Consider the following 10776-nt stretch of genomic DNA (forward strand, 5'->3'; position numbering starts at 1 on the left):
TGTTTCACATGCAAGAGAACCGCTCGCGAACTTTGTCGCGGCGGCGAGTACAGCCTCTCTCAAGCGGCGGAGAAAGCCCCAGCGGCTGGAGCGGCGAGGTTCGGGCAAGTTGGAACTTTTCGCGGCGGCGACGCGGCAGCACCGCATCTCAACCAATGACAGCCCGGCGTTGCCACGCGAGTTTGTACGCCGCACGTACGAACTTTTGTTTAAAAAATAAACTGTATAAAGTGCTGTTTAATGCTTAAAACGCAAGAATTATATTTATTTAAAGAAACTGAAAAGAATTGACAAAATAATGCTTTTATATTACGCTTTTTTTGTGTTTGCAGGCCAACAAAACTGGTTGCAGGTCACCAAAACCGGTTGCAGGCGCATATCTTTTGCCAGCAACGTTGGTTTTCGCAGCGGTGGGAAGCGCGCAGCGGCGATGTATGTGAAACGAAAGCTCGCGAACCGCTTTGCAGCGCCGCGCCGCTGTTCGCCAATTCGCTTGCATGTGAACAGCCCTTAAAGGTGAAGCAGATTTCAATTAGGAAGTTATTAATGAGTAGCACCACTAAGCACAAACATATGGCTACAAAGGAAAACTAACAGGTTTTCTTGTTTTTTTTTTTTTCAGCTGCAAAACTTCCGAGAAAGCTGTAACTTTGTAGCCATGCAGCTGTGATCAGGTGGTTGTTAACACTGCATTACTCCCTAACTGATACGCTGCTAACCAAAAAAGGCAGGTACAAACATGCCAAAAGATAAGTGAATGATACAAAATAAATATCAACACCATGCTTACTGCCTCCTTCATCAGCCGATTCCTGCAGACATTATGATGTGCAGTTTTAATACATTACACCAATGAAATAACCCAAATTTGTTGACTAAGATTTGAACATGATATTGTGTAAACCTTCTTGTTGCTATGTTAACGAGTGAAAATAATAGTACTCTATTTTTTCACTGATGACTGCACAGCAATGTTCAGAAAAAAAAGCCAGAATTCACTGCAATAAACATCCTGTATCACTCAAAATATTATGCAGAAAATGAACTTTGCTAACTTAAGCAATTAGACAAAGTCCCTTTCCTAAATATAAATCTAACAAAGTATAAAAATCCCAACAATGAAAATTTAAGAGATGCTTTATGCTTTCAATAAAAGCGACAGTGCTATTCCTAGCACACTGAAGACACCACTATTTTTCAGAGAACCTTACCCACACAATTGTCACAAAGGCTGCAATGAGATGCCCTTGGAGGCCGGAATATTTTGCACGTAAAGCAATACTTGAGCTTTACTGTTTGGCCGCTCACCACCACTTCTTTGGTACGGGGAGGTGGCCGGAACGTTGGGGAACTTGACCCATTTGGCACCTCTGGTGCAAGAAAAACATACAGTTGGTTAGGTATTTTCATTTCAAAGAGAAGTGACTATGTGTAGACATAGTAACTCGACATAGAGACTCGAGCCCAATACCCTATCTTCAGAAGGCTTGCCCTTCCCAATGCTCCTTCTCCAACCCAACCACTAAGTGGTACATTTGTCGCCAGAGGGCCCTTCATAGCCACAAGACCATTCACTGTTGATCATGCCCAGTTATGCTTTCATTCCTAGGCACACAAGTACAAGCAGTTTTTGAAGCAAATAGAGGATAGAATAAACCTATAGAGCTTCAAGATATTTTAATAATTACTCTTAAAGTTTTTAGCCTTGGGATAAAATTTTTAAAAAGTGTGCATGGAGGGTAGCATGAAGAATATCCATTAGTGCTAAGTGCAGCAAGATGAGAGATTAATCAGAATACAACAGGTGCAGTCACTAAGTCATTTGGATCCAAGTAACAATATCCCGTGCCTGAAGTTGCCTATTATGAAAAAAAAAAGGGGGGGGGGGGGGGGGGGAATGTTACATCAAAAAGTAATTTCTTTTCTATCCATACTACTGGTGAAATAAAAAATGGATTGAATTAAACTGAATTTTTTTTTTCGAATGAAACACAAAGGTCAAGGTATCAAAAGAAAGCTTGGGAATGCTAACAGCATTTGTTAACCGTGTCCCTGCTGCTACACCAAAAATCCAAGGCATTCATAACTATCAGCAGTTATGTATATCACATTCATCAAAAGAGGAGGCATTCTCCTAGTTGCCTTTTGCTGCTCCTGTTCCATAAAAGGGCTTGAAAATTGTCTGAAAATTGTTTTTTTTTTTGAGGAAAGGAAATGGCGCAGTATCTGTCTCACAGCTCGTGGACACCTGAACCAGCCCATAAGGGAAGGGACAAAGGAGAGAGTGAGAGAAGGGAAGAAAGAGGTGCTGTACTGGAGGGATGGACAACATGAGGATCTTTAAAGAGTATTGACATCTAACAGCACAGGGGCAGTAGTAATAGTGGTTGGGCGCCTTTTGTGTTTCAAAACGCGAGCAGCTCCTTCAAACCCAGGAACTCCAGCTCAGTAGCCGAGCGCCCTAACCACTCAGCCACCACGGTGGGTAAACCACAAAAGGGCTTCTCAACCATTTCTTGACCCAGCCAATCCAATATCGCATCACCACTTGGTTAACCCTTTAACCCCCAGCCCCAAGCTGTACCCTTCATGGGAGATTGCATCAATATCACCAATGACGAGTCCCACTTATCAGGCCCGATGCTGCACTGCTTCGCACTGCCAAAGGTAAATTACGCTCAGCAAGTGTGTTGGTTGCAATTTTCACCACTACACGGCAATAGTTGTCAATGAAAAACGTGTTACACTTAACTCATGCCTGACAAGAATCATTTCTACCAAAAAGTGCCAAAACAATTTTGCAATTTTACCATGTTTTTTACAAAATAACTCATGCCTGACAGGACTCGTTTCTGCCAAAAAGTGATAAAACAATCTGGTGGTTAAAGGGTTAAGTGGGGCTTAATTCAAGTGTAAATTGTCAACACTTGTGTTTTGGAGGCTTCGTTTTTATTTATGTTTTATTGCACAGAAGGCACCATTTCAACCTCATTCCCCCAAGCACAAAAAGAAGGCGGCACTTTGACACTGTCCATTCATATAATACGGCAACAGGGGCAGACCGTTCTGCTATCACATGAGCTAACACAGGGGCGAATTTATGGGGGGTGTGGAGGAAGCAGTCGTGCCCCTCTTCACCAGGTAAGAAACTTTGCATAGGAAAACCATGCAGACCCACCTATTCTTCGATGAAAAAAAGCCTATGAAATGCATGGTGCAAATGGGACCCCCCCTCCACGAGTGACCCATAAATCCAACCCTGCGCTAACATGCCACAATCAGGCCCTAAATGCAATCGAAAGGTCCCCCTACAATATTTGTGACAAATATGCGAAATATGCAAGTATTCAGATGATTTGTTGGCATTGGATCCCCACCAATGGGGTTGGATCGGTGCAAGTTATTGATGGGGTTATTGCGAGGCCATGAAACAGCCACAGTAATAGCAAGTCGCGAAGAAAAATGAAATCACAATCATAACTCTGGAGCATTGTAGTGGGCCTCGTACAGAAAACTGCACTAAAAAAAAAAAATGGATACAGAGTGGAATGCAACACATGACTCTCATTGTATAGGACAAACACAGTGAGACATGTGCCTCAGCATGACTGTAACAAAGCTCCATTAGCACTGAATGCAAGTCGTTCTTTGTTATCTATTCACTTCAGACAATACTGATATTTAGCACCAGAACACCTGTTTTTAGAAAAACCTGACACACAATGCAGTCTTGCTTTAAAAAATGCAGGAATAACATCAAACTGAAAAAAAAAAAACATAACTGAATCCCTTATGGGCTTTGTGCGGAGAGATTTGAGTCCCTCTCTGTAATTTCTGCTCAGCACCTTAAAACATAATCAATCACTGCTAAATATATCCTGATTAAATGTTTGAGAAAAGCCACTCTCTCACCTATTTGTTTTTCTATGTCCGCTGCTTCTTCAGGGCTGGCCCTAGGAATGACCCCAGGGTCACTGAAGCTAGTCCTAAACAGAGCCGACATCACAAATAGGAACAACACTGCTGCCACTGCTGGGATGGCTGGGCTGATCTCACGGGCCAAGTAGGGGCAACTGCAATAGAAACACAAGGCAAGTGCTCAACAAGGTAAGACAAGCAGAGAAAAAAAGACAAGTCTACAAGCTAGTCATAGCAAAACATAATGGCACTGACACAATGAAGACAGGATCACATGGTAAAATTCCAAGTGCCAAACAGATGTACCAAATTTAACGACACTTATAGAAATGCAAATGAACAAAGCCAACAGTCAATAAAATCGGAGAAAGCACAGGTGAATGTTTTCCTTTTCTCTGTGGTGTTGATAAAAGGGAAATTAGCAGTGTAACCATTTTTTACCTGGAAGGTAAAAGAAAGTAGAAGAAAAAACAACCATATGCCACCCGGTGGAATCCGATCCCACCTCTGATTGTTGCATGCGGTGTTCTACCAAGCGAGCTAGGAGGACGGCTGTCGACTCTTCTGCTTTCGAGTGCATTTATGTTTCATGTAACCTAACCTTTGAGTGTTTACCAGTGCCACCATCGACCATAGCGGCAAACGTAGGAATGCCCTGTTATTGTGAAAGTGCCATGTGAAATGTGATCAGATGGTGATGGAGGCAACTGTGTAGAACCCTCTTACGCTTCCTATGGCATCAAGACTGCCAGAACAGAGGCCCTCACTGAGCTAATTAGCAGACAAGGATAGGGAACTGAGAGCCTTGTGACGACACACACACACACGAAGAAAGCCAACAGTCACTGGAATTGAGGAAAGCACAGGGGAATGTTTCTGTTCGGTTCATATAGTCACCTTGTCACCACCATCATCATCAGCCTGACTGCACCCACTGCAGGGCAAAGGCCTCTCCCATGTCTCTACAATTAAAATTAACCCTGTCCTTTGTCAGCTGCGGCCACCATATCCCTGCAAATTCTTAATCTCATCAGCCCACCTAACTTTCTGCCGCCACCGTTATGCTTGCCTTCTCTTGGAATCCACTCAGTTACCCTTAAGGACCAGCGGTTATCTTGCCTTCGCATTACATGCCCTGCCCAAGCCCATTTCTTCCTCCTGATTTTGACTAGGATATCATTAACTGATGTTTGTTCCCTCACTCACTCTGCCCGCTCAAATTTAAATTCATTCTATTCAGAGGTGAAAGTTTGTGGTGGATTCTATGCAATATTTTATTCAATGACCCACCTCCTAAGTCAATGCCAGGCGAAAAGCTTAACTAGTGTAACCCGTATATGCCTAGTGTTTTACATGTAGGACACCACTTTTAACGCAATAGTGTTAAGGAGCCCATGTCACAGAAAATCTGCCATTGGAGTCGTTGACAGTGAGTGAAATATCCCCAGAGAAGCAACCAAGGAGGCAGGTGGACTACCTAGGTCATGTAACCTCAAGGCATCATCACAATCTGTCCTCCAGATTGTGAGAAAACTGACAGTGGCAGGTGACAGTTAAATTAATGATTGATCGTTAGAGGTTGCGCGGCAATAGCAACCTGGGTCACACAAGCCCCACTGGCGGCAGCGCATGCCATCGCAGGGCAGTGTCGCATTGCTTAACCACTGCCACTGCACTACAGTGCCAGGATTTGGGAAGAGGACTCCCAGGGATCTATGAATGTTAAGTAGCGAATGACTAAGCCTGCATATATGGGCATTAATCCATTAAGCGATCGTGCCATACGCTTAAGGCAGTGCTTAGTAAGTATCCCCCAAATTTTTTCCCACAGTAACTCTAAAAATGTATTGTGGAAAATCTTGTGCCTGCTTGCATGGGTTCAAAAGGGTCTAAACTTTTCCTGTGCAAGGGTTTTGCTGTGCGCGTTCAGTTTTGTGTGTTGTGCACGTTCAGAAAAATCTGCCAGTTATCTCTGGACATCATTTCTTAAATTGGACCCCTTCGATTACGCTGCAATTCGGCAAGAAAAACAAAAAATCATTTTTGGCATTGTCACAAGAAACCACCACACATATGGAGATATGTGATTTTAAAGTCGATGTCAAATGTTTTGAAGCTTTACCACATACAACAGGCAGCAAATTTGCCTAGTATTCTACACTGTAGGATGGCTCAAAAGCCGGTGTTGAGAAAAATATTCATACCATTAGAAATATGATTCTGAGTTGTGAAGTGAAATAAATGTTTTACATAGAAAAATATTTGTTTAGTTTTTTTTAAATTTCTGAATTTTTTTTACACATATAGGTTAACAGACAAAGCACCACGTAATAGAGTACACTCTCTCCTTGTTTTATTCTTGCACAGGTGTTTTTATTTCTGTAATATGACGACATCAATAATTTTTAGTTTACAAAGTCACATACTTACTGAAAGCCTATTCAAAGACAGCAAAGAACATAAATTCAGTCTGAATGAACCAGGCAATGTGCGAATGCTGAAATTAGTACTGGTTGAAATCAGCAGCTAAATGCTTCCTGCTGCTAAAGTAAAATATCAAACCAGGCAGCCCTCTAACCAGGAAGGATGTCTTTACCTGTTTTTAATGTAATGGTCTACACAAAAGAAAGTAACAACGGCGGCTCATGTACCAAAGGCAGTATGCTACTGAACATAAGACTGCCCGTTCAACAGTTGACTGTAGTAGCCACACTCTTATGGGAGTGATACGCAAGAATGAACAATTTTCTGTGTTCAAGTGCCCAGCTGAATGAAACTGTACCCAGGATCCTTGAAATAAACTTCACAGCTTATGACACATCTACACATCTATGATGCAAACATACGAAAGTAAACCACTTGTCACAATCAAACCTAGATACGGTTAGGTAACAGTCATTCAAAAATAAAGGCATACTGACCCTATCCTATCTACCGCCAACAGTGCCTCATTCTGTGAGTTACGTTTACAACAGGATCCAAAAGCTGTCAAAGCATTACCAGCCAGTAGAGGTGGCGTAATCGGGACAAACACTGAAGTAAATAGTCTGCGTTTTAATTTTAAACCTCAATGTCTCATGTTTTTCCCTGGACGCAGGAACGCAGGCGTTTACACTAGCCACCGCCTCCCGCAAAAGTATTGTCAGAACAGAACCCTTCACCGAGCCATCGAAAAGCCGTGTCAAAATTCCGCTATATATGCCGCCGTTATACTCCAAATCGAGTTAACGGCACAGGACAGCTTGTGCAAGTGAAGGAGTGACCGCTAAACACGATTACGCTGATGCAAAACGAGAGCGAACTGGAATGACAGGTTTGGTGGATACAAAGTGGTGCTTTGAAAAGATAACGCGGCTCTGGCACTGACGCTGGCCTAGAAGCAGTGACGTCGGCCTACAAATTGCGTGACCGTCGACACGCACGAATGGTTCTAGGAGAATAGGCAATAAGGTACGGATCGGGCGACTGGTCCCGGTGACAAGCACGAAGACAGTCGGGTATACTCACTCGCACACAAAAAACAGCGTGCACGTCCCAACGATGAGCACGACGGTGACGAGAAACACACCGGTCTGTCTCGCCATCATGAGCCTGCCATCGCAGTAGAACTTGTTTCTTCCGGGGAAGACTTGCCATTTCTTGACCACTTGCGGCATGTTACCGTTGCGGCCGTCCTCAAAGGCAGGTATGCCGGACGGCAGTGTAGTCGAAACCTTGGAGTAAGTGGCCTCGCCTACCATCGGTTGGCGGCTGCGCGGCCGATGCCCTCAAACCTCTGCCCGGTGCTGCTTTGCTAGAGCTTTCCCGAGCGAGAATCACCATTCATGAGGCCGACGAGGCAGCACGGAGCGTGGGCTAGGCTTAGGGAGACGCGTAACCTCGGAGAAAACACAGTCCATCCACACATCACACGGCAAAGGGGTCACGACGAGATACGGTGTTCACAACAGCCGGAGGAGGGAAACGGTTGCATGGACATTGCCGCCACTGTTTCGGCGAAGAAAGCTGCCTACATGCCGCAAATATTCGACGACTAAAAGAACGTGGGCCACGGAGACCGTGACTCAGTGTCGAACTCGCCAGAACTCGCCAGATTCGCGTCAAAAATGCAAGCACAAGCAGCAGAAAACAAGTTTCCACCCGCAAAAGTACCCGACTCCGCAAGAGAGCGCTTTGAAACTTGGCGTTTTTTGAAGCCATCGTTTTCTTTGTGCACACGCAGTAGTTTGTTATTTAAAATAAGTGTCACGTATAATAAAAATGCACGTATTTAATGTCACAACACGTCGATCAGTAAACATTATATGTGCTATATTTTGATAGTGCTGCCATAGCGCATCACTAATGTTTGTTTGAAATATACTGAGCAGGCCAAGCCTTCAGAAATCAAAACAAATGTGGCTTTCGTTGCACGTGTGGTGTGGTGTGGTCAGCTGCGTAGACTCTCGCTGTACATGGCTGCATTGTTAAATTTATAATAATTTATAATTAGTTCTGATGGGTCATACAACGGAGCCACAAAAAACAATGGAGGACTGTAAAACTGGCACTGTGAAGAAATATGCAGGTAGTTTGCCAGCTGAAAAAAACCGTGTATTGCCTCGTCTCTGCTGCCACTTGATAAATACCTGAGAGCAGGCAGTCCCTAAGCCAGCGCGTTATTTTTTTTTATCCTTTTGATTTCAGAAGCTGCATTCCTTATTGGAGTTGCCGGAGCGGCGGCAATTTTCGGCTTCGGAATGACTTTAGCGCAAGCGAAGAAACGCGACCCTGAAACGTTTGCTCAGGCAAGTTATGCCAGAATTTGCAAGGACCTTGCGTTTTTTGGTATTTCAGAGCTGAAGGAATGTTCATTCTTTTTTTCTTTTTGCTCCATAGGGTTTGACTGCTTCACAGAAGCTGCACGAGAGCGGATCTAAACTTGCGTTACGAGCCCTTGGAAGGGGAACACTATATTCCGTCACAGGATTTTCTCTGTTTTGCTTATTGGCGTGGAAGGCGATGGGAGTCTCTAATGTGAGTCTACTGTACTGCTGGTCACTGCCCGAATACATAGCCGTCCTTGGCCTTTAGCACCGATACTTCGTTAGTGCGACGTTGCGGTCAATCTATAAGCTGTGAAACCACCGTGAAAGCCTGTTGGGTCTAAACTTTCGCATTAATAACCGAGCGTTTTCCAGAACGCCTTTTACCCCCTTGACCCGAAACCGAAATGGTACTTGGCGCGCGCCAAAACACGGCTGCCTTCCTAAATGCATAATTGTTCGTCCCTGTTCGACTTTTCTTTATATAATTTCCGGCTCTCTCGCTTTATTTACCTGCTACTTGTAGTTGTCCTCTGCTTGCTTTTCAGCTGCAAGAGTTCAGGCAGAAGGCCGGCTCATTTCTGCCACGGATACCAAAGAACGAGCCGCAAGGACGAACGGAATTTTCCTCATTACGGGACCTTTTGAATTATGTTATTGAAGAAAGTGATAAAAAGAAAAGGACATAAGTCACACTGTATTTGCCAGGTGTCTACAAATAGCGAAGGATCTTTTTGTTACTAAGCGTTTTCTGCAGCATAGAGGAGCAAATTTATCGAAACCAACGTTGAATTGACGCCACACCAAAACTCCATTTCCAACAAAGTAAAGGTACTGTACATTCAGACAGCTTCCAAGTGTTGGAGTTGACCTTGCGGATTAGATATTCGATGCTTTAGGTAGTTAAGCCCGAGAGACGTGCAGAATGCAGATGCAGAAGGTCCACATACCCACTAGAGTGCTCACACGGCACACCAGGACGATATTTATGGGTTGCCTATGCCTCGAAACCTGGCCTTCCCAGACTCAAATGGTCATTCTCAAATGGTCAAAACGACCTCATCCCGAACAAGACATTGTTGAGCGCATCATGCGTCCAAATGTCCTCAGTTTGTACTTTTCTGGATGAAAATTCCTCAAATGTCCTACATACATCCCATCGCAGGACAATATTGTGGCATTGAACTCAGATAAAACCAGCTTTATCTCACACTCGGCTTTCATTACTTATAAACTGCAGGTTTATTAAAAGAGACGTGTTCAGCAGCGATATAATGAAGAAAGCCATTCTGACTGAAAAAAATATATGCCTTGAGGAGATATCAAGATATTTTGGCTTTTAAACCTGGTCTTATATACTGCATGCTTTTGACGGCGTTGGACTGTTTTAGATTTTTGGGTCACTCGTCTGAGTGGCTTTTCCGTTCATGTGGCAGAATCCAACTCGAGAGAGTCATAGTCATCACTGTATGAAAAGATTGCATAAAGCACAACCTGTAAGTACCGATAAATGCGGTGAACAAACCAGTCAATTATTGAACATGGCGAAACTTTTGCAAAATTTGTTTGCCAGAATTCAAGACAAAAGAAGCAAAAAGAAAGCTGTTTCACAACCCCTTTGCACATTGCCTACAATATTTAAGCAAATAACCCATATTCTCTGGACTAAATCATAATTCTATGTCCTAAAAGCAGACTGAAAAGGTCTTTCAGAGTAATTTTGAGGATGTCCTGAGGACATACTAAGGTCGGACAACAGGACTAGTTGGGGACTCTCTCAGCATCAGTAGAGGACATCCTCAAGACAGCACAATGTCCTCAAAAATTAATCTTGAGGATGTCCTGGGATGTAGTGTCTGTGTTATTGTACATGCATATTCCCATATGTCTTGTTTAACTCAATAAGTCTTTAAAAGCTATATGCAGCAGCCATTGTCATGAATGCACAACAGAGTGCGCCATTCGAGCGTTGTAGATGTGTGTGGATGAATGTACAAATAGGCATAGATTTCTTTATCTATACAACTTTGTGCAAGGCTGTAGAGGTATTCTG

General features: G+C 43.6%; 2 protein-coding genes across 3 annotated transcripts in view; one reads left to right on the plus strand and one right to left on the minus strand.

Annotated features, from left to right (window-relative positions):
• app (Palmitoyltransferase app) overlaps positions 1 to 8078 on the minus strand; it is a 31141-nt gene extending 23063 nt beyond the window's left edge. For both annotated transcript variants that reach the window (XR_013307176.1, XM_077630951.1), the window contains exons 1-3: positions 7426 to 8078; positions 3913 to 4073; positions 1212 to 1370 (exon numbers count right to left, since the gene is read on the minus strand). Coding sequence is in view for 1 of the 2 variants with exons in the window: in XM_077630951.1 (XP_077487077.1) it covers positions 1212 to 1370; positions 3913 to 4073; positions 7426 to 7658 (553 nt within the window). In the remaining variant the exon portion in view is untranslated. The remainder of the gene's footprint in view (positions 1 to 1211; positions 1371 to 3912; positions 4074 to 7425) is intronic.
• A 226-nt stretch (positions 8079 to 8304) lies between these two features.
• LOC144098365 (transmembrane protein 242) lies at positions 8305 to 9572 on the plus strand. Its single transcript, XM_077630953.1, has 4 exons — positions 8305 to 8485; positions 8605 to 8705; positions 8797 to 8934; positions 9272 to 9572. Exons 1-4 carry the CDS (start codon positions 8416 to 8418, stop codon positions 9410 to 9412), a joined length of 450 nt encoding a protein of 149 aa, XP_077487079.1. The 5' UTR covers positions 8305 to 8415; the 3' UTR covers positions 9413 to 9572.
• Positions 9573 to 10776: the final 1204 nt, after the last annotated feature.

Source organism: Amblyomma americanum, chromosome 7 (genome assembly GCF_052857255.1).
Source record: "Amblyomma americanum isolate KBUSLIRL-KWMA chromosome 7, ASM5285725v1, whole genome shotgun sequence".
NCBI classification, from domain to species: Eukaryota; Metazoa; Arthropoda; class Arachnida; order Ixodida; family Ixodidae; genus Amblyomma; species Amblyomma americanum.

Bases quoted from the DNA above. Each gene is read 5' to 3' on its own strand.
- LOC144098365 (XM_077630953.1), top strand. From the start codon at position 8,416: ATGGGTCATACAACGGAGCCACAAAAAACAATGGAGGACTGTAAAACT. The intron at 8,706-8,796 runs GCAAGTTATGCC...TTTGCTCCATAG, and splicing joins ACCCTGAAACGTTTGCTCAG to GGTTTGACTGCTTCACAGAA. The intron at 8,935-9,271 runs GTGAGTCTACTG...CTTGCTTTTCAG, and splicing joins AGGCGATGGGAGTCTCTAAT to CTGCAAGAGTTCAGGCAGAA.